This window comes from Coturnix japonica, chromosome 4 (genome assembly GCF_054131305.1).
Source record: "Coturnix japonica strain WE chromosome 4, WE-NBRP24, whole genome shotgun sequence".
Taxonomy (NCBI): Eukaryota; Metazoa; Chordata; class Aves; order Galliformes; family Phasianidae; genus Coturnix; species Coturnix japonica.
The window spans coordinates 23,909,663-23,931,781 of record NC_140666.1 but is presented as its reverse complement, the minus strand read 5'-3'; the positions used below and the strand labels follow the sequence as shown (position 1 = coordinate 23,931,781).

General features: G+C 47.6%; 1 protein-coding gene across 10 annotated transcripts; it reads right to left on the bottom strand.

Annotated features, from left to right (window-relative positions):
* Positions 1-262: 262 nt before the first annotated feature.
* Positions 263-22,070, bottom strand: TMEM255A (transmembrane protein 255A). Of its 10 annotated transcripts, none has more exons than XR_014945702.1 (9): positions 21,959-22,070; positions 19,355-19,516; positions 14,995-15,057; positions 11,849-11,938; positions 9,949-10,011; positions 8,961-9,049; positions 6,834-6,993; positions 6,084-6,227; positions 263-2,883 (listed from the first exon to the last, which is right to left on the bottom strand). XR_014945702.1 is itself a non-coding variant. In XM_085546344.1 (9 exons), the coding sequence occupies exons 3-9, from the start codon at positions 14,995-14,997 to the stop codon at positions 2,725-2,727; spliced, it is 711 nt and encodes a 236-aa protein (XP_085402470.1). In that variant the 5' UTR covers positions 14,998-15,057; positions 19,355-19,516; positions 21,959-22,070; the 3' UTR covers positions 263-2,724. The 10 variants fall into 10 exon arrangements, 9 of the variants coding, with proteins under 9 accessions (XP_085402470.1, XP_015716216.1, XP_015716217.1 ...); XM_085546344.1 differs by having other exon boundaries at positions 6,834-6,996; XM_015860730.3 differs by having other exon boundaries at positions 6,834-6,996; positions 19,374-19,516.
* Positions 22,071-22,119: the final 49 nt, after the last annotated feature.

Below are 22,119 nucleotides of genomic sequence, written 5' to 3'. Positions count from 1 at the left end.
GTAGTTAGGTACTGGAATAGGCTCCCCAGAGAGGTGGTTGAATCACCATCCCTGGTTGTGCTTAAGAGCCGTTTGGATGTGGTACTCAGGGATATGATTTAATGTAGGGTTTTTAGAGTTAGGGTACTGGTTAGGCTGCGGTTGGATTTGATGATCTTCAAGGTCTTTTCCAACCTGGGTAATTCTATGATTCTGTGAATGCTGAAGGTGCTCATAAAACACGAAACTTGCTAAAACATCAAATGCAGCTTATGAACGCTTATAAAAGTCACACCAGTTTATTTGACCTTGGTAAAGTAATAAAAGGGTACAGATGGTTCACAGTTCTACATTCCTGTTAGAAATGATGACCACAGTGCAGAAGGTTGCATTCACATGAAACACTTATTTTACTTGAGCAGAAGGAAACACGTAATTCAAGAGAAAAACAGGTAATTTTTTCAATGTGACAACGGCCTCATCGTATTACAGTGAATTTAAAGCAGCAATGTAATTTTTGCTTAAGTATTCCTTAGAAAACAAGAATTCTGATTGACAATTCCCTAAGTTTAGTGCTTCTGTCAAGTCAAACTCGATGACACGATTGTTTCCTTATTGTTTCTCTGCCGTTCAGTTCTGTTCCCCTCCCAGATCTGCCTCTGTCCTGCCCTGCGGTGCTCTGGCCCCCTGAGCCCTGCTCAGTAGACAGGCACAAATGGTATCATGTATTTGTTGGCACTGGGACCTTCCATTTCAAAGATGCAGCAATACCAAATTTAGTGATTGAAGTGAACGTGGCCTTCAAATTCCAGGTTTGTGGGTAGATCTGAAATGGCACACAATCTCTTTAAAAAGATTTCATCCAGAAAGAAAAACGCAACATAAAATGGATGAGACTCTTAATATGTTGTTTTCAGTATGCAGATTTCCAAGAGCTGCACTTGAACTATCAGCAGTAAAACAGAATGCCACCAGGACGTGATCTGCACACACTACTGCTTTAAATCTTGTGACTGTACTCCCTTCCCCAGCTACTCTTTTCACTTGTTGCTGGAGGAAAGCTATGTTTGTTTTCAGAGAAACAGTGCCATCCATGAGCTGGCTAACACACTAGCAGTGGACAGTGGAATGAGAAGGTTAACACGCAACGCAGCCTAAAGGCTTCGCAAATGCATAGTATTGAAAACAGTATTATAAAGTGTGGTGTACTTTTCAAAGTGAGATCAGGGACTTCAGCGTTCATTTTCCACGTTGACAGCATTTTGTTTTTAGTTTAAAAGTAGAGGCCACAGCTTAATATGTAGCTGTTGATTTTCTCCCTGGCATGTGGACCAGTTTCATATTCTGCACGCCAGATTGAGCTGTTGGGTATCTTGTCTGCAGCAGAGCTGAATGTAAATGTAGGCAATTTGGGATTAGGGCCAGCAATCTGATGCAAAGGACAGTCCATTTTTAGGAAATAAGGAATAAAATGTCAGTACCTTACTCCTCTCTGAAGCGAGCAGTTGGGAATGCTCAGGCTGATCAGCTCAGGTCTAAAAGCCGTCATCTGAGGTCACTTAGTGGAGTAGAACCACACTTTACAGGACACTGTGTCACGTAACAAAGCTGACCTTCTTTTGTTATGCGGGACGCATGCAAAATCTGTTGGAATCTAGATCAATCAGCACAGTCATCAGCTGAAGATTAAATGAAAGTCACAACGATAATTGCAAATTCCTATCAGCTTCATCCTATATTACACGGTGTTGAATTTTATCCATGTGAGACTTACATCTTGGAGAACTGGTTGTGGAAATTCCCTATGTGCAGCCCATAACACAGCTACTAAGACACTGCTTATTCAAGGTGCTGATTCAACCCGTTAAAAAAATGTACAACCTTAATGTCCTAACCAAGCAGAGAAGGAAAAAGAAAGTGTTTCCACTGCATTGTGCCAGTGACTTGTGGGCAGCTTCTGAAGATTTAGGCAGTGCAGCCGCCTGGATGGTTTGATTTCAGCATTGTGACAAAGAATTAGGAAGACAGACAACTGCATTTCACCTTCTATCTTAAGAAATGTCCCAAAATAAATCAGCTAATTGAGCTTATTAAAGCTTTTTTCCCCAAATAAATAAATAAATAAATAAATAAATAAATACTCCCATTATTCTGCTGACACATAAGATAACACCCTATTTAGTGACCTCTATTTATTAAAGACATTGTCCTGGCTCCTCACTAGGGTTTCCATCCTGTAGACTGTAACCAACAAATGACGTGAGCCAAGCTCTGCAGCCCCACAAAATCCCACAAAACTGGTGGCCAAACGCCAAACACAAAACAAGCATCCGGTTGAGCTGTCTGCAAGCACCCTCACCTCGAGCAGAATGATACTCCTGGTCAGCTGTGGATCCCGGCTACCCTTACCTCAGCTTGACTCAAGATGGAGTAAGGCAGACCAGAATCTATTGTCTGCATTGTATAACTTTAATAAAAGCCAAGGACCCCATGACCCTCACTGTAAAATGAAGAGGCTGGAATTTAGGTCCCCTGCAAAACATCAGCAGTATGTCCCCTTCCTCCCACCCCATGGTTAAACCTCTGAAATAAGTCTCGCAAGAATGAACCGTTCAATCAAGTATTCATGTTTGCAATTATCTTCTGTATCTATTCCCCCCCCCTTCCTCCCACAGTAAGATATAAACACAAAATGTTCACAATCATTTCACTGGCGAGTATTTAGTTCTTCTTTCCCCTCATTCTTTATGGTGTATAAGGTGGTGGCTTTTCAAAAGGTGGAAAATACGGTGGTGAGTACCGAGGAGGAGCATTGGAGGACCACATGTAGCTGGGAGATGGTGACACTGACTGTGGGTCATCTGAGAGGCCAGAGGGAGTAGAGGCCGGGAACACGCTGGAATGCTGCAGGGAGGAAGCAAGAATGCTATTACATCTCTGATTTGAAGGGCTGTGGTAGAACAGGATCACGTTACACAGCAGAGGAAGATTAATATTTCAAGACTCAGTTCTGCAAAGCGTACAGACATACGAGTACATGAATCACTCGTTGCACTCACGGTAATCACAGTAACAGTGCTGCATAATGAAACTCCTGAGACCTGCAATGGAAGGAGCATTCTGGTTCTCTCTCATTGCTTCTGCTGTGTACCTGCTTGCATCTCATGTAGCCTGGACAACCAAAAGCTGATGAGTCTCTTTCACATCTCAGCTTTCATATATCAGCCACTGGCAAGAAACAGGCTGTAGTTTCTTTTTGCCCTAGTTTTTATCATCCATTAGAATAATAATGGCAGCAAACAATTTATTCCATCAGTAAGTAAAAAGCTTCAAAAAGTTTTACATAAGCAACGTGTACATGCCTGAAAATTACTTTCTGCACTCCAGAATTCCTTTGTTCCCCCCCCAGTACCTTGGGTCGCGTGATTGCTGGCACCGCCACAGAGCTGTGAAAACACTACCCCTGACAAGCACATTCTCAGGCTGACCCTTGCATTCCTGACTGCCACCTGGCCCACACTAAGACAATGCTCACAGAGCAGCCTGGGCAAGGCGCTGGGCCCTGCTCCCAGCACTCTGACTGCTGGGGAGAAGCATATTCCTGCTTAGTGCCAGGCACTGAGCTCCTCGTGCTGCCCTGGACGTGGTTCATCCTTTGGGTGCAGGCATTGCTGCCAAACCTGCAGCAGGAAGGATACACTGTTGAGGGGCCCACAGCCCTCTCACACCCGCCAGGCTGAGCTGCAAACTGTGTTCAAGGTCGGATTTTATCTCATCAGTTCTTTTTTGAAACCTTGCACCACTTCTCTAAAACTGACCCATGACAGCTTATTCTGCAACCAAATAACCCACTAAAACCAACAGCAATTCACACTGATCACTTCTGTTTGAAATAACACGGCAACTTTTTCAATGCACGCTCACCACACCGGTGCTGAGATGTTTGTTTGGACAGAGACTGTCACAGCAGCACAGCGGGCACCAGCCAGCAAAGCCAGCCCACCAAGCATCTGAGCACTGCTGCCTGGCAACAGCCCGGGGCTGGGAGGAGAGCTGCCTTTGTTGCCTCTGCAGAGCTGGCCTGGCTCTGGTGTCAGGCTGGCCCTGCTAATGCATCCAGACGCTGGGAAGACAAAGCTCATTTCCCTCTATCATTGGGAAATCTGGGGCAAAATGTGCCTCTGCTGCTGGGGTGAAGTGAGCCCTTTCTCTCACAGAAGGCAGAAATGCACACAGCTAACTGCCTCTGGCCACCCAACCACACAAAGGGAGGCACAGCACGCAGCCTGCTGCCACCCCAGCACATTTCCTGCTGCCCTGTTCCTGTCCCAGCCCATTGCTAAGCCCCTGTCACCACACAGCCCTCTGCCAGCAGATGACACCTGCCACAGCGCTGGCTGTTACTAACTCCCATCGACTTGTGCTCTTCCAAAACCCAGAGAGCTAGTTCTGCCATCTTACTGTTGTGTGAGAAAGCAGACATGCAGAGGCACAAACTCCCTCAGAAATTCAGGATTTTTTTTTCTTGGAAAAGATGGGTGAATGACTGGGAAGTGCTGAATGGGGCAATTCTTGCATTGAAAGAAATGCAGCTTCTGAGAGGGATGGGAGAAGGAAACAAGGCTGGGCCTGCTCCATGCACCACCACAGGGACAGCAGGGCAGAAGGCATCAGGGTGGCAAAGACACTGATCAGATCAGACAAGAGAAAGAGCATCTGCTACCAGAGGCCTCAGCTGATGTCCCCATGTGGGTTCCCAAGTTTCCTGGAGAAAAGCAAGGCTCGGACTTAGAACAGCACCTGAAAGCGAGACCTGGCTATTTAAAATTTAGATTACCTTAACTGATGATCAGCTTTTGTGTCAGCTCCTAAGCCAACACCTGTGGCATCACAGCAGTGACAGACAGGGGCTTTCATCTGGTGGCTGAGATGTAAGCGCTAAGAGAGCCCCAGCGGTGCTTTTGGTTGAAAAGCAGGGCAAATCCACCCATGCTGAGATCTCTGCTGGTGGGGCTGCAGCACAGACAGGCACAGAATTAAACTGTGCTTATTATCAGCCCAGTGTCAGGCAAATGGACTTTGCAGGGAAGCTTGCTTAGATAATATGCTGAGGTTGGAATCTCTACAGCAGGAAAAAGTTACACAGCACTGCTGGCTGCCTTAGGCTGCACTGACTTCAAGAATGTATCAAAAATCTGTACAGATAAGTCCCAGAAATTCTGGTGTTCAAACATTTCTCAGATGTTCTGACAGCAGCATTGTTCAGTGGCTCTAGCAATAAAACCTAATCTCTTTAGATGCAAGATGCGTTTAATGCACAGCTCTGATGTCAGAGATTGTGGCTATTGCAGACCACATCTCATAGCTGACACCCATGAACTTAAGCTCTCATTACTTAAAAAGAAGTTCCCAGCTGTGATAGTTGCAAAGAAAATATAAGACATGAAAGTTACCACCACCACTCCGGTAACATCCAATTGAAAGAAGAGCTGAGGTGAAACAATCTCATCCTGTTTCAACAAGTGAAAACTGATGCTGACAGCAACATTCAAATGAAATCACTATTTCTAGAAGCACAGTTCCGTGACTCAGAACAGACAGAGACTACAGCAGCAGTGGTGTCTGCAGGGACTGTTCTTAGACCAGCTGAAACATGTGAAAAAAAACAGAAGAGCTTTTCAGTCAATACTTGTTTTTGAGAGTTCAAAGACCTCGTTTCCAAAACCTCTTCTATTTCTCTCAGGCACAGCAGTTAGCCTAATAAAAATTAGCACCTGAACATCTCGCTTTGTCTCTATCCTCAGTGCACAGCGGGTGCCAGAGGCAGTGCCTATTTTTAATGTGGCCTCAACTGGTGAATGATGGGGGAAGCAGGCAGCGTGCCCTATTGCCTTCTTTTCAAGGAGAGCTTTCAGGAAACTGTTGTCTTAGTAAGAGAGAGTGCTGCCAAGCAGCAGTGGCTAGAAGGAAAGCTTCAGTATTCTTTGCATGAACAGGAAAATTAAACTGTGTAAATGATTGAAACGCAGGCCTCCAGAGTCCTGCAGTCTGGGCTGCATTTAACCTTCCAGCCAAAGAAGAAAACAAACTGTAACGTTCTGTACCTGAAAGTCATACGCAGAGTAGGGAGGCAGATGAGGAGTGCTGTGGTAATAGGTGTTGTAAGACGTCACCTGTGGCCTTGAGTAATAGGACACCGTAGGATGTGCATTTTCAACCGTGCAGTTCAGCGTAGGGAGGGAAGGAGTCTGTTAAAACAAAGAGAACATCTCAGCCGCTAACCCAGACAACTTCAGTCACCAAAACCAGACAGCTGAATGAACGCAGGGATACTAAGAGGAGCAGAGTGTGTCTTTTAGGTGGAGCTCAACTCTGCCCCAGACCAAGCCTGGCAACAGCTTGGTGCATGCTATTACTAAAACAATTCGAACTGCATCTTCACAGTCGGGAGGAAGAACCCTACTAGCGCTACGAAATCAACAGCTCCTGAACAACCAGCACACATTTCCTTGTAGAAGGCCAATGTTATGAAAAGGAAGATCTGTTCTAAACAAAAAGTTCATTGTTATTCACTCGGGTACTGCAACACCTGTGAGAAGGTTCCTTTTGAAAACAAAGTCTGTATTTCTGTTCACCTTTTCTAATCGTATTCAGGTAGTGACTATCAATCATAATAATGATTATTAAAGTGACTCGTTTTCACTTTTTCCTTACAGTTCTTTCATACCCTTCTTCCTGGCCAGACTGCAGTGACGCAGAGATCATTTGCACAGAAATATCAACAGTTACTTTCATGATTATTTTAAAAAGGCAACTTGATGTTTTAATGCACAAGGAACTTGGTATCATCTTACCATATCTTTAAAACCTCCGAGTATCGCTGCTGTAATGATCCCCAGGAACAGCCCCACAATGTTCAAAATTGTTGCTGACCAAAGCAAGTGGTAAAGGTGGATGATGTCCTGGCAGCTGCTGACATCGATGTATTCATAGTATCCTCCCGAAATCTCTACTCTGCTGGATAAGGGGGAATAAATAAATAAATAAATAAATTTTTTAAAAGCCCCATACAATAAATCTAAGCACTTTCAATGGACAGTAAAACACTATCTGTAATTTAATGATAGCCTGGACCTCGCCACTGAAATGAGAGCAGGGATAAATCTTGCTAGATCCCACTCGTGTAGCATGTAAGATCTCCCTGCATGATAACAGCGGAAGAGATGGCCTGATATGTTGTGAAACAAAGAAGTCCTGCCAGCCCTACTAATATCAAACTGCCCTTGAGTCTGGATCTGCCTCTTATTTCCATCACCTGAAATTTCCAGAGCCAACCCTTTGTCCTGGAGGCTTCCCAAGGACAAATCTGACCTGGAATCACATAGATAAACCAGTTCATGTCCCAAAGAAGGGCCACACTGGAGACTTCTCACAGCCACACAAGCAGCTAGATGGGAGGAATGCAGGAATGCATGGCTGGCTTCCAGCCACCAAGCACATGTCTCAGCCTCCCCTACCCAAGCAGTCAACCTTTCCATCTCTACCATGGCATGAGCTGGCAGGATTCTTCTGCAAGAGCCATTCTCCTTTCCTCCTCACTCACTTTCAGCTTCTCCTTTTCCTTTTTCCCAGCCTTTGCTGTAGTGACTCACTGCAAAAGAGTCTGCACTGGGAGAGACAATGATTTCAAGCAGGGTCGAGGCAGAGGTTAAGCAAGTGCTCTGCATGTTAGCCTGAACGACCTGAACTAGGTAATGTGAGCACAGACCTGGACAGTCTTTAACACCACAGCCTGTAAGTACTGCCTGCACAGCCCATTCTTATGCAGATGTGCAAGAGTATACTGTTCTCAGTGAGCCCTGCTGCATCATCAGCAATATTCATCACCAAAGATAAAAGGCTGAGATCCCAAAAGAACCAGCACCTCTTCAGTGCAAAGCACTTGAGTGGCACCAAGCAAGATTAAGTCTGAAATAATTACCTGAAATAAGGGAAAATAGGTCAGAGGCAGAACCCTCAACCCAGCTAACTGGGAAAAAAATCCACCCAGTAATACAGAACAGTTGGATTTTTCTGTTCCAATCACTTCTGTGTCATTCACCTCATTTAGTAAAAACAAATTATGTTCTGCAAATTCTCTCATAGAAACATACTGCAGAAACCAGGGATTACCCTTCCCAGCACCCCAAGCCACCCTCTCCTAATAGAATCTCTTGATCTCCCTCCACTACACTCAGTGATTTAAGTGGGGGCCAGCCCATGAGAAATATTAACCCTGAAAACAGCCCTAAGGCAAGATCCAGCACTACAAAAATCATTTATTCTGTGCTGACACACACCAGGCACTCTGAACAACTTAAGCAGTATGTGCTTAGTTCAAGCACAGCAGCCAGATCTAACAACAGCAAGATCACTGTGCAGGGGTGCTCTATTGGTAATCACTCTTCTGACTCATCCTCGCACAGTGCTGTGACACACATTTATAAGCATGCAGGTAGCACTAGCTTGTGAACGCTCCTCCCTGTTACTGGAATGGAGAACAAAACAATGAGGAAAATGAGGAAAAACATTGTCCCAGTTTTTGTAACTGTCCTCTAAAATTAAATCAAACCCAACAGATAAGGAATGTCAACAGATAAGGAAGGTTAGGATGAAGCGCATAAGAGAAAAAAAGGGAGGAAGACCAAGAATGAAAATAATGGGAACTGTCACCCACTCTTCCAGCTGGGCTGGCCAGCAGTGCGCTTACACGTAGTTGGCATGGCTTTAGCATACTTCACATACCCCTTTACTCTTACTTGGCCCCTTTCTGACTAGGAGTCCTTATAGCAAACAACTATCGCTTTGGTTCCCTTCCCACAACAGCCATCATTAATCAATATTTTGGTCCAGCATTATCTTGTCCCTTCATAAACCCACCAACCAGCACGACCACTGCTTGCCCTGCCCATGCCAGGAATGGTATTTCTAAGCTTACTCACTTTCCGCAGTTGTACAGGTCGCAGCAGAAGCAGGTGTTGGTTTTTATTTTTGGTGTGCACGGTGCACGACGTTGCGGGTGACAGACTGCCTGTGTGAATTCACAAGAAAGGCAAAGTACATACAGATGCAATCACCAAACAATTTCTGCTGCCATTTGGCCTGCTCTACATCTAATTTTGCACTGATCCCAAGATCAGCCCCAGGGAGATCCTTCTTTCCTTATCTTGCAGCACAGCTCTTACAGTCTGCAATAAAGATGCATGGGACTAGAGCGGATCACAGCCCCTTCCTTCTACCATGGGGAAGCGACAGATAAGCACGCACCTGCATAGGAAGTGGGTTGTGTAACTCCTGCAAACAGACAAGGCATTGCTGAAGAAAGGCTTTCACAGATGGCAAATTAGGGCAGGAGGCTGACACTAACTGAAGGAAAGATTCCCATACTGGAAAACAACTGAGAAAAGAGACTGGCTCCTGTGGGCAGTATCACTAAAGCTAACCCAGACGGTCTTTTGGTCAGAAAGAAAGCAGACCCCACCAATGCCATGGCATAATATTTTATTTGCACTGCAAGCATTTTAAGGTGAAACACAGTAGTTATTCGTAACTCCTCAGAAATGTGGGAGTAAACCTAGAGGGACTCTCAGCACAGAGCATAGGCAGCCAGTAGTGTCTGTATGCTCTAATGTGGTGTGGCATGAACACCCACCCTCACAGGGCTCTTTGTGGAGAAGACACAAGCAGGAATTACTGCTGTCAGGATTCTGAATCCACACTCTGTTCTGGTAATTTGTATACAGCTGAAGATAGATAGAAATCAGTGTGCCTTCCTCTCCCACCCTTCTGATTTCCAAGCACAGTACCACTGGCAGAGGAAAGCTGACTGCAGAGCTCTGGAGATGGTGGCAGCAGCCTGGTGGAAGGCTTCTGTGCCTGCATGGTGAAGCCAGCCCTGTGAGAAGGCAGCACAGCCCAACCCGCTCTCACCTCTGGTGGTGTGGTGCTCTTGGAGTAGTACTGGCATCGTCCTGCATACAGTGGCCGCAGGTCCTGCCAAAAGAAGAGCACCAGGTTTAATGCCATGGCAAAAAAGACAATCCTGATGGCCTCTAGGCCAGAGGTGTAGGACAGGCTTCAGAGAGGCCCTTTCTCTGTCTGAGCACCCAGCCATGGCAGCCACCACCCCAGACCCCAACAGCTTCTGGCTGCAGTGCTGTGGGGTGTATGCTTGGGTCAATTACATGGGAGCAGAAGCTCTTAAGCCAGCCTCACCCAGACAGGGTTTCAGCCCCACAAGGAATTCATTATTCATTTATTCCTCATTTCTGCAGAGGTCTCCTCCCAGGGCCGCCTGACGTGTTTCCAAGGGCTGTTCATACTGAATCATTGCAATTTATCATTGAATTGTTGGGAAATCTGTCCTTCTGGGCTCCTGAGTGAATGGTGGGAAACCTCTGGAGGATTAGGGATGGCTCAGCCTGCAAACAAACACATTACCTTCTTTTGCTTACGGGCAGCCTGCTTCCCAATATGCAATGCTGAATTCCCACCGCAGTGAGGGCAGGCAGTGGCAGCTCCTCATCTGCACACACTGGCTGTGGGGACACACCGTGCCCGAGCCATCCCACAGACAGATGGGCCTGCTCTGAGAGTGTAACCCAGCACACCGGGCCCCAGAGGGAACGCTATGTGCTTGGGTGCTGGGAGCACGTCTCTGGCCAGACAGTGACATTCTTGGGTGGTTGGGAGGTGAAGCGAGGCCAAAAGCACACCCGTTAATCAAGAAGCAGAAACCAGAGCCCTTGTCACCCTGCCACAGACGCACAAGTATGCTGGCAGCGGGTGGGACTGAGTGACCACTCACATCATCACCCAGCCTGTCAGGCCAGCGTCCCAAAACCCACAGCCAACCTGCAGGGCTCCACCCCACGTGGCCAGGATCAGCCAGGAGCTGGATGAGCCTCATTTTATCATTGCTCACACTTCACAAGCCCGTGATAGGGGTCAGAGGTGGCCACAGCTTGCTCATCACCAATGGGGACCTATCACACACCTGCAAGCTCCATCTGCTCTGCAAGCAAACCTGGCTGTCCCGCAGTCTTTCTACTGTTTGAACAAACTGAGGCAGGGAAGAGGAGTCTGCTTTACCACTAAGAACCAGCTGACATGTGGAGTTTCCATCGATGATAACTGTGACATCCTGACATTTCTTTCCATTCTGATTACAAATAAACTCAAAATGAGTCTCTTTCATCTCATTTTGCATAAATAAATTATTTTTTTTTAAGAAAAGCCATCAAAAACCAACATTGCAGGAACAAAAACAACCTGCAGTTCTAAGTTTCAACTTAAAACTTCAGAGGGGATCACTTTTTGTCCATTGCTACACTAACAGCTGATGTTTTTGCACGTCCCTCTGCTCACAACTGCAGTAGCTTCTATTGTTTTCTAAGTCATCAAATGGAAGCTTGGAGCCCACTGAAATCACTTTATACTGAAGCCCCTCGAAGAGCTTCATACCCAGTGGCTTCCCTCAACTACAACACTCAACTGTTCAATCAGCACTAGGAGCTTCTGCTTAACACAACATGCAAAGTCAGACATGCAACTGCTCCTACCTTGTCACCCGGCACCAGCTAATTCAGTAAACACATGAAGCATACACAGAAGAACTAAAGCAATGTTTTAACATCTAAATGCTTACTGCTCATTTCAGGATATGTTTGTGAAGCTGACAAATTTTTCTACATTTGACAATTTAAACCGGTATTCAGCAGGCGGTATGTATTTATAGAGTTGGATGTGGTCCGATGTGGGATGTAAACACATCACCTGTTTTCCTAGAGTACAAGTACTGTAGGATTCTGGTTTTCCTGGAAGCACTTACTATGTGTCTGGCAGCAAAGACACCATCTACAATGGCACAGCAGAATGCAGCAATGACGCCAAAGCTGATGAAGACGATCGATGCAACCAGCTAAGGAAGGAAAACAAAGCAAAGCGTCATGTGCTTCTCCACAACCAAACATTCTGCGTCCTTTCCACACCGATATAGAAACCACAGTCAATAAGCCCTCAAGCAATCAATGACCCAAGTGTTTGCCCAGGCTGCACAGACTGGTCTCATTGAAGTCAATGGGATGTGTGTCTCAGAGGCACTTGTTCTCCCACGGAGGTAGAGGCAAGGCAGCGGGAGCAGCACAGTAGTGCCTGACAACATGATATTGTAATGTAAGTTCTTCCATGACTCCAAAGCTCTATACTTAGGCTGAGGATACATCTCCTCTTCTGGCTGCTGCTTGTCCTTAACTCCTCCCTGCAGAGAAAAGAGGAATTTCTTCTCCCTGCTGCCCAGAGAGCTGCAGGCGAGCTGCTCATATGAATGCTCCAATGGCCATCACTGCCCACCAGAAACAGAAGCCATTGTGGCTGGTACTGTCAGTTAGTTACAATGACCACGCTGTTTCTCTATCATAACCAGTGAAATCACAAAATGGGGATGGACAAGTGCAGTTTCTTACAACCCCATTGAAAAGAATGCTTTTCTGCAGCTTTGGTTATTCTGCAGTAAGTTTCCCTCTCTACTTTCCTGCATCTCCTGCATACATGAAAGGAGATCCTCCCTTAAAAGCAAAACCCTTGGAGATGGGAAGCGAGCCAACCACTTTGTACACACAATTAGGTTATTTGTCCTCTCCACTGGCAGATAGGAACTGCTAACATGGTTATTAAAAATGATACAAAGTTAATTATGATACTTTTATAACAGCCTCATTAGGATCCAAGGATCCGGTGTCAGAAATGGGTTTGCTGCCCTCACATATGCCAATTTCCTCTCCCTGAGCTGGAGAAAGAGAACCCTTAAGTCAGATACACTGAGTAGAATTCAGACAAGACAGGCTGGACTTGGATAACGTAGGAACCCTAAAACAGGCGCATTCTGATCTGAAGTTGCCTTTGGGCAACGTTACAGAGACACGAGGTTTGTGAAACTGGTGGTAATGGCTCTCCTATGGCATGAGCGGCTGTCACACAGCATCATAAAGCACTGACTTTTGGCTGGCAAAGCGCTGACCATGCAGTTCCCCAAAAGGCAGAGCTGCCCGCAGTGCTGGCACCTCCGTGCTCTCCCTTGCTCCGCTGAGTGCAAGGCGCAGACACGCGGCATGAAAGCCAATCTGCTGGGGTGGGAGAAAGGCGAGCTGGTTATTTCTGTCTGCAGACTGGAGAGAATTCAGGCTTGAGCCAGTTTTCCCTTTAGCCAAGTTGGCACGCTCAGGTCCTCATGCTCCCCAGACACCTCCTGGGCAGAAACGGGCACAGGAACATGGCTGCAGAAGTTGCTTTTAGCTCATCCTGACATCACCACGAGGGACTGAGTAATGAGAATGCACTCAGAGTAAAGAAAGGCTCTGGGGAAGCCCACAGAAAATAAAAGCATCCTGCGCCGCCTCTGGTATTACAGAAACGTAATGGGCAAGACTGCCACTGTAAAATTAAGCACCCCTGGGTGAGACAAGACATGAATAAGGTATGGAGACCATGACCAACAGCTACTGCGTGTCCTCTACAGTCAGGGTAGACTCACGCCAGCCTGCAGACAGGCAGCAGTGATGCAATCCTTGCAAAGCTGGGTCACACATGCTTTCTAGGACACAATGACAGAGATGAGAGTAACTGACACTGGCTACCCAACACCCTTTGGAATAAGCAAGCAAGCCAGGTCAGAGCCACACTGCCATGTACTGATAGTTCTGTGTGAAATGGATTGGTATAAGGTAACGATTGCTCAACCATGCTCTGGCCTGCTGCTTTACACAATAAGCAAGAAGCTTGGAAACCCTACAAGGACAGATGGAACAGGGCGTTCTTTTCTTGCACAGTCAGGGTAAAAGCAGCAAAAAATAGCCATTGGGAAGTCCATCTACCCTGCACCCTGTCTGACTCTGGGAAAGAAAGGTTTCCTCTCCTGCAGGGTCTGTCCCACCCTCTCCCTGCTGCCAGCACCATGCTCCGCAGGGATTACATTTCTAACAAAGCAAAGGGCAGCCCAGTGTATGCAGGAATTTTTCCAGACTCCCACAGCCAAGCTTGTCTTAGCCCTGGTCAGCAGCACACACTACTAAGCATCCATCTCTGCAGAGGCAGTTCCACTGCTGCAAAAGCAGGCAGCACTGGTGGGCGAGCAGGACGTGCTGCAGGGTCATATAGCCGCAGCATCAACCCCCTGTGCCATCTCACATGGGGAAGACCTGCAGGTACCTTGCCAATAAGGTCTGGGGTTCGGACAGGGATGGCAGCTGCTGATGCTCAATGTGCTACAGCTGCTGCTTTCAGCACAGATGAGAAGAGAGGGTTGTGAAACAGCACCTGCAAAACATGGCTATGCCTCTGATGTCACCTAAAGAACAACACACAAGTCTCCTGAGCTTATCAAAAGTCATTTGTTCTCCAGAAGCAGAATTTTCTATCCCAAGCAGAGAGCTCTGAGCAGTCAGCCTCAGACCTGGCCTTCTGATGGGCCCTCTGCACACTTTCCCCTCCAGTCTCTGGGTTGGCTGTTTGATCTCCTTCTCTGTCCTTTCCTTGGATTAGGATGTGGCCAAAAACAGCCTTCACAGAGCTTCAAGCCTCTAGGAATTTATTTTAAAAGACTTAAAAGTATTATACCTAGACTGTTACGTGTCACATACTGTGACAGCTCAACATAAAATGTGCTGGGCATAAGTCTGTGAAGTGCCAAGTATCCTGAAATCTCCAAACACTCTATTTCAAGCCCTTGAAAAATCCCACTGAGTTCAATGAGACTGTCTATAGTCACCCTGTGCTTCTTTGAGCATCTTCTCAAATTTAGACAAGTATCTGGGTTAACAGCCTTGTTCTCCTGGGCTGCCAGGAACCAGCTATAGCTCTCAAGGGGCATGCAACGCGAGCCTAGAAGGGTTAGGAAAACAAATAACGTTCTTTACACAATTTAAATTAGTCATTAATACAAACAAACCAACCAACCCAACAACTGCATCATGAACTTACCATTTGCCTTTTGTTTTCTATCAAGTTTGATCCAATTATTCCAAGGAATGACCCAAAACCAAGCTGAAAGACAACATTGTTAGCATTTAGATCACGAAGACACCCAGTGTATTTCACATACAGACAGAACATAAATCCAGAAGCAGAAAAAAGAGCACAATGAATTCACGAGCACTCTTCCCTCAGCAAGGAACTTAGTGGAGTCTCCCACTAGCTGGGACTGCATACCCCTCATGTAACACCAAAAGCATGTGTAAAACCAAAAGGATGAATACTGCCTCCAGCACCTGATAATGCTCAGAAATGGGTGGATGAGGACATGGACTGCTGCCTTGGAACTACCCTACCAACATTCAGTAGCTTTCAGATGCAGGACACCACTAGCAATCTCAGGACCAGACTCCAGTAACCTCATCAATGGTTTGAGCAACCACCTGGGTTTTCAGCTCACACTTTCTTAATACAAAGTATGAAATAAGAGCAAAAACTCATACTCTGGCAAGTTTTTTTTTTGACACCTTCTATTTCTCCCACAGTTTAGGGGTGATGTTTCATCAGCCCAGGTCTTTTACCAGAAGCTCACACCAGCCCAGCTAACAGAAGAAGCAACTCCAGCAACAGCATCTCTTCCTCTTGTTGACAATTCTGCTTTCATTTTAGCTCAGAAAAGCCAACCAGGAGCAGTTTCCCACCCCATTTCTCTATGGCCATAAGCTATTCAGCTATAGAGCTATTTAGCTAGTGAAGTTTCTAGGACACAACACACCTCAACCAGACTAAAAACAAGGAACTGAGCACTACGGAGTAAGATCCAGAAGTGCTTCTGTAAGGGTCATAACCAGAAATGTCTTTTATCGGTGCTTAGCAGAACTCTGGGTTGGCAGAGAAATGCTGTGAAAGTCCTACAATTGCTACTGTTCCTGTTCAGCAGGTTACAAAGTCATATGATACAGAAGGGTGGTAAAGATCTGGATGAGAAAGCTAAGAAACTGGACAGTTCGTGAGGAAGCAGAGTAAGGCACAAAATAAGCTGCAGTGACTCAAGAACAGGCCAAGTAACCTGGACTCGAAATTTAAGATGTCAGAATGGAAAGCAAAGCCTTAACAAATCTGGTACTAACAAGGAGAAGCACAAGCAGAGCTTAGCAGGTACAAATGTGATGAAGAGTTGGTGTCAAATCTTACCCTGCTCTCCCTAATCCCTGTAACATTTGGTGCCAGCACTGGAAGCTGCAAGGGCTGCTGTCTCCAGCAGCAGGGGATTAAAGTTAAGCAGCCGACCTGGCTTCTGCTTCCCATCTATTCTGTCTGTACTGCACCCTGAGCTCGCTCCACATCAGAGACCAGCTACCATGGAGTGAAGCATAGCAATGATGCCCAGCACTGCTCAGCACCCTACAGGCAGGTGGGGCAGAGAGCTGGGGGGCTGCTGAATTGCCCCAAACCAATCTGCCAACACTTCTGGGTTGGTCCCTTATTTTATTCAGCCTGAGCAAACAACCATCCTTATCTTCTCCAAATAAGGGGAGTTTTAAAGTTCCATTTCTAACCCAAAAGCTCAGCAATCCAGGCATTACAGAGATGGATCCTGGTAATATTTTCAGTCAGGTGATATCCAGCAGCAGGGAAGCTGTCTGGCAATGCAATCCTAATGCAAACATTCAAGAAAACCATTCTGTGCCCTTTAAACTTGATCCAACACCTTTAAGAGAAACGTGCACGTGGCACTTCAGAGCAGCCACAAACCAGAAGGTGGAAGACGTGAAATAATTTAATATAATTGAAAAAGAAGAAACCGGAGTGATCCACTACATCCAATGACTGAAATCAGTGGATTCTCATCCTGAATTAATGGGGAAAACAAACAAAAGAAAAAACAGTTCTTCACCAGAGACCTTAATAATGTGCATCAATTACATCATTGTTTTCTGCTGGCAATAGGATTGTCTGAAAGAACAGAATACAAACGAAAATGCTTCTCCAGAGGAAAGCCCCAGACCAACCTGCTCGACAAGAAACCACTGGGGAAGAAGTTTTACCAGTAAAAGCCTAAGAAAGGTCAAACATTTACACCAATGCTTGAAGCTGTTCTAAGTTGGGGAGTGTGCCTGCACCACATTGATGGCCTTTAGCAAAGCAAAGGAGACTTTTGAAAGCCCTGTTCTGTCTGTGGCCTTCACAGAGGCACTGTCCCCTTCCTGAATGTGGCTGCTTTGCACAGATCTGTGCCAGATGTGGCCGCTGCTGCTGGTGGGCACTTGCCTTCTGTGCCTGCCTGATGGTCACTCCTGCCTGCTGAGCACTACTGTTGCAATCCAAGCTTCCCAAGCCTGGATCAGTCACCCACAGTTGATGCTATTTCCCATGGAGGAACAGTTGAAGGGTTCACAGAAGCAGCTGTGAAGGGATCCCATGGTCAGGGTTGGGGGTGACAGCTGCCTGGCTATGGACATGTCATCATGCCCTCGGCTCCAGCTTTTCCAGATGCATCAGTGAGGAACTGCACTATTTGTGGGTGTAAAAAAAACAAAATCCCCCTTAAGGATGGAAGGTCTCCAGTGCCTGTTTCGGTCCTTCCTCAGGAGCAGAGGCCAGGGCGATCCTATTTCCTTGCAAACAGATGCTTCTTTGCTTGGCCCAGACAGGAGATCAAAGCAGGGCAGGAGAGAGCACCAGGCCAGGAGCACCCGGGGGGCCAGACGGAACAACACAATTCTGCTCTCAGAGAAGCCTGTGCCAACATGTATATGGAGCCATCACATCCAGGGCAGCTGCTCGCCACCCAGACTGTTGTGTGACTGCAGACGGAGCCTCGGGCTCTGCTTGCTCACTCACTTTGTGGCCCTGGGCTGTGGAGCACTAAGCTCGCCTACACCAGAGTGTTGTGGTTCCTTGGTTCCTTCTCCTCACCAATGCAGCACAGCCCCACTGGTGGCACACAGAGGCCCCTGGGGTGAGCGTGCACGGTCCCCAGAGTGGCACAGAGCTGCTGCAGAAGTCGCTGCTCAGGGACATCTCCCCAGTAGCTCACACCGCAGTGGGACCCCTCAGCAGAGCAAAGGACAAGGGCCCAGCTTGTTACAAAACATCAGCTGCTTTCAGTGCCTACTGAAGCATCCAGCAGCAAATAGGAATGTTTTCCTGTTTGGGAAACCAGGCCAGGTTGTTACACATTTCCAAACAGCGGATTAATAGACCGAGGGGGAAACCAGTGAAGGGCCGACACACACAGGCAGGCTGCCTCCACGTAAAGGCGGCAACCTACTGCCCTGCCTGAGTGCAGGAATACACCAAACCGTGGAGCAGACAAGAGTTTCAGGAAAGACGTAAGCGATGCTGACGTTGGCGGAGCATAAATAGCAAGGGAGATGTCACGGGGCTGCGCACAGCAGCCCGCCATCTGTGGCGCTCCCGGGGCTGCTCCAGGCACGAGGCCTGCACACTGACAGCACGGGGGCTGCACAGGGAGCTGGGAGCCAGCCTGACACCCTGCTCTGCACCTTTCCTCAATGCTTCTCTTGCTAAAAGATCAGGTCTAAGCATGGAGTTACTGGGATAAGCCAGAAAAACGATCCTAAAGCAAAGAGATTCAGTGCTGGTGGTAATAACACTCCACACAAAAGGCTGCAGAGAAGAAAAAGCTTCCCAGAGATCAGCTGTGCACAGTAAATAAACCAGAGAGCAAGAAGGCAAGAACAGCTCTCTGCCTGTCCAAGCTGGCTTTAAGCCTCCAACTCTGAGGCTCTGAACCCAACCATGCAGCACCCACAGCTGTCACACCAAAAGCTTCCAGCCACATGCAGCTCCCAAGAGATGAAAGCAGCTGCAGCTTGGTCCTTTAGTGCTGTCTTGATGTGGATGTTCTGCCCGCAAGTTGCCAGAACAGCTCTCCACATGGAGACTCCCAATTGCTGAACACTTCTGCAAGGGAACTTTACAACCATAAGTTCACATGAGCAGTATCTCACTATTGGACTTGACATTGGGTCCATTCCGATGGAACTCTTCCATTGTAAGATCCAGACTCCCTGCTTTTCCTGGCACCTCTGGTCCTGTCTGGCTGGGGTAATCTGATGCATCCAAACAAAGCACTCAGGTTGCTTTGACTGATGTAAGACCTATTTATTTGTCCCACCTCTAGATCAAAAGCATGTAATTATTTAAGCTCTGAGGAAACTGCCACTTGACTGGATGGGATTTTTGCATGGGAATGAGCAGCAGGTGCAAAACAATAATAAAACAAATAAATCAAATGGCAATGAAGTAGCCGGGCATACATTAATATTCAGAACAAGATCACCCTTTATAACATTTGCAGCATCACAAAGGACTTTGTAGGCAATACGTTTTCTAGACCTACCTAGGAGTTCTATACTTACAATAACCCCTGGGTAATAACCTCCAACAGTCACATTTTGGGTTCTTGTTGTAGCAGCTAGGCCCACCGTTAGAATTAATACTGACACAATGAGGAGAGTCACAGTTACGTAGAGGGAATTTCTTTTTCTTCTATTGAACGACCCTAAAAACACACATATACAACACAATTTGCTAATTCCATCTGGGGACAGTCACGGCATCACAGATTTTTTCCTCCCACCACCAACCACATCACGGTGAATTTCCTTTCTTGGCTTTGGCTGCCTCTTTTCACCTTCACTAATGTGCTTTATCCATCTCTGCACTAGGATACCCAAGTGCGCATTTACATATCATTGCTCAGGTGCCAATGAAGAGATCCTTAAGAACCATAACTTTGCAAAGCTCTTTTAGATACAGTAGAGCATCCTTGGGACAACCGAGCTAACAAGAAATGCTACCACAAGGCACTCATCACTCATTCCTTTTCAGGTCTGCCTGCTTACTTTAAGTCAAACAGCCTCACTCTACACCACTTGTTTTGAAGGGGGGAAATCTTGGCTGTAAACATGTCACAAGGTGTCCACAGTTCTCCAAATAAAGTCACAGCCACTCGCGCCTCCTGCTGCAGCAACCTCTACTTTCAGCAAGGACCAGGTATTTTTAGACGTCTGAATAATGAACTGTGGATTAGGGAAACTCATATATATACAGCTGCCTAATTCTGGTTTCTTTCTTTCTTTTTTTTTTGTTTAATGTATTTATAGATCTCCCAAATGAGCATAAATATAAAACAGTCATCCCATCAGCCAAAAGAAAAGCCAGATTCCATCTTACGCTCAGCAACACCTGCAGGGGTGCTTGTTCAGTGCGTATTCCGCAATCTTTAAATCACTTTTTGGAACAATCCTTTTGATTCTGTGTCATACATTATGTAAACTCAACCCAGCAGCTGGCACAGCAATGAGCTGTAATGGTTCCCTGCCACCCGGGGCCTGCCTGCTGCTGGGGCCACTCCAAATCACAGCTCACAGCATGGGGCTCCCCAGAGGACCCAAGGAGAAGGCAAACATATTTCCCATCTCCAGAGGCTCCCAAGCAGTGTGCACATCACCAGCTGCACCTCACAGGGTGAAGCAGGGCAGAAATGTGCCCCAAGAGAGCACGGGGCTACCTTTACTCCTGCCAAGCATATGCCCTAAAGCAAGATGCCCATGGGACACCCCACCTGAGGCATGCGGGCTCCTTGGCAGATGCAGGAATGAATTCAGAACTCAGCTGTGTGGAGAGGACTTGGCCAAGCCCAACACAACTGCCCAGCCCACATTTACCAAATACAGGCGCCCCTCAGGCCCCAAAGGCAGCTTGAAGATGCACAGCCCAAGTGTCTACTCTTCCTCAGGGTGTGAATGTATCTGCAGCAAAGCTACCCATGCCATTTGCATGACACACCTGGGCACAAACCAATTCCTTCTCCATGGGATGGCTCTCCCCCTGCATGGTGTAGGCACAAGGCCTGCTGCAGGGTACCCTCACCAAGGCTCTCCACAGGCTGCACGGTGCCATCAGCCACACAAGGCGGTGCACCAGGAGGGGTGTGCAGAGAAAGGAGCATCCTGCCGACCCACTGGGGTCTCCTGAAGGAATTACCCCTACAAACCCCCTTACTTGTGCCCCTAAGCACAGCTGTAACCACAGCATGGGGACACTGCAAGGGCCAAAAGCAAGGAGCTCTTAGCAACAATTAATATCTAGGCAGCTAAAGAGGTAACAATTGGAGCAGCCTAGGGAGCACCTTTTATCAGCGCTCTCATTTTATTCTCCTAGATCTGAAAATAAGCTGGTAATACAAGACCTAGACTTCTCTGTGTTACAATCCACAAAGATATCCCATTCTCCTGCTGCCTCCCAAACACCAGCACTTCTACAATGCTCCAGGACACCTATACACACCTATACACCTATACAACCTATACACCGACCCCATGATGTGAGCTGCAGGGCTGAGTGCTCCTGGCACAGCCAGGGTCCTTACAGCGGGCCATGCAGGGCAGCCCTGTGGGGTGGGATGAACGCAAGGTGACAGCAAACACTCAGCCCACAGCACGCTGCCTGTGCATATGGAACCTGTTTCGCAACAGCCCTGCTTACCACTCTGACATTTTTACGTTATTTCCTAGCTCACAACCGAGATGCACGAACGTGCAACGAGGTAAAACAAAAGGTCTCCTATGGAAGCACTTCTGACAGCTTCCGATTATCCCTTACTGCAAAAACAAACATTAGTGCTCTCACTTCGGGTGCAAAGAGCAACAACCGCAATCCTTCAACGCGGCTCCTCTGGCCGAAACGGAACTCGCTCCGGCTTCAAGGCGATGGTTCGTTCCCGTGTCAGAGCTCCGCAACGCGCTCCGACACGGAGCTGCCATCGGTTCCTCCCCGTACGGCTGGACGAGTCCGGGTCGGCGCACACCGCCGTGCTCTGCCCCGACCGCCCCAAGCGCAGCGGCACGGCGCGGCCCCCACCGCGCTCTAAGGGACGCGGCCCCGCACCCTCCGCACCACGCGGCGACCCGGCCCCGGCCCCGGCACGGCCCCCACTCACCCACGGAGTCGGGCAGTGCGATGCCGCCCGGCCGCTGCTGAGTCAGGGACTGCCGCATGCTGCCCGCCGCAGCCCGACGGGCCACGGCCGCGGCCACAGCCCGGGCAGCGGCGGAGCGGCGCCTGCGCGGCGGCAGAGGAGGGCGGCGGGACGGGGGAGGG

Excerpts from the sequence above, each read along its gene's own strand:
- TMEM255A (XM_015860730.3), bottom strand. The coding sequence starts at position 22,016 with ATGCGGCAGTCCCTGACTCAGCAGCGGCCGGGCGGCATCGCACTGCCC. Across the intron at positions 10,012-11,848 it reads TCTTTGCTGCCAGACACATA|GACCTGCGGCCACTGTATGC; the intron begins GTAAGTGCTTCC and ends TTCTTTTGGCAG. Across the intron at positions 9,050-9,948 it reads AGAGCACCACACCACCAGAG|GCAGTCTGTCACCCGCAACG; the intron begins GTGAGAGCGGGT and ends GAATTCACACAG.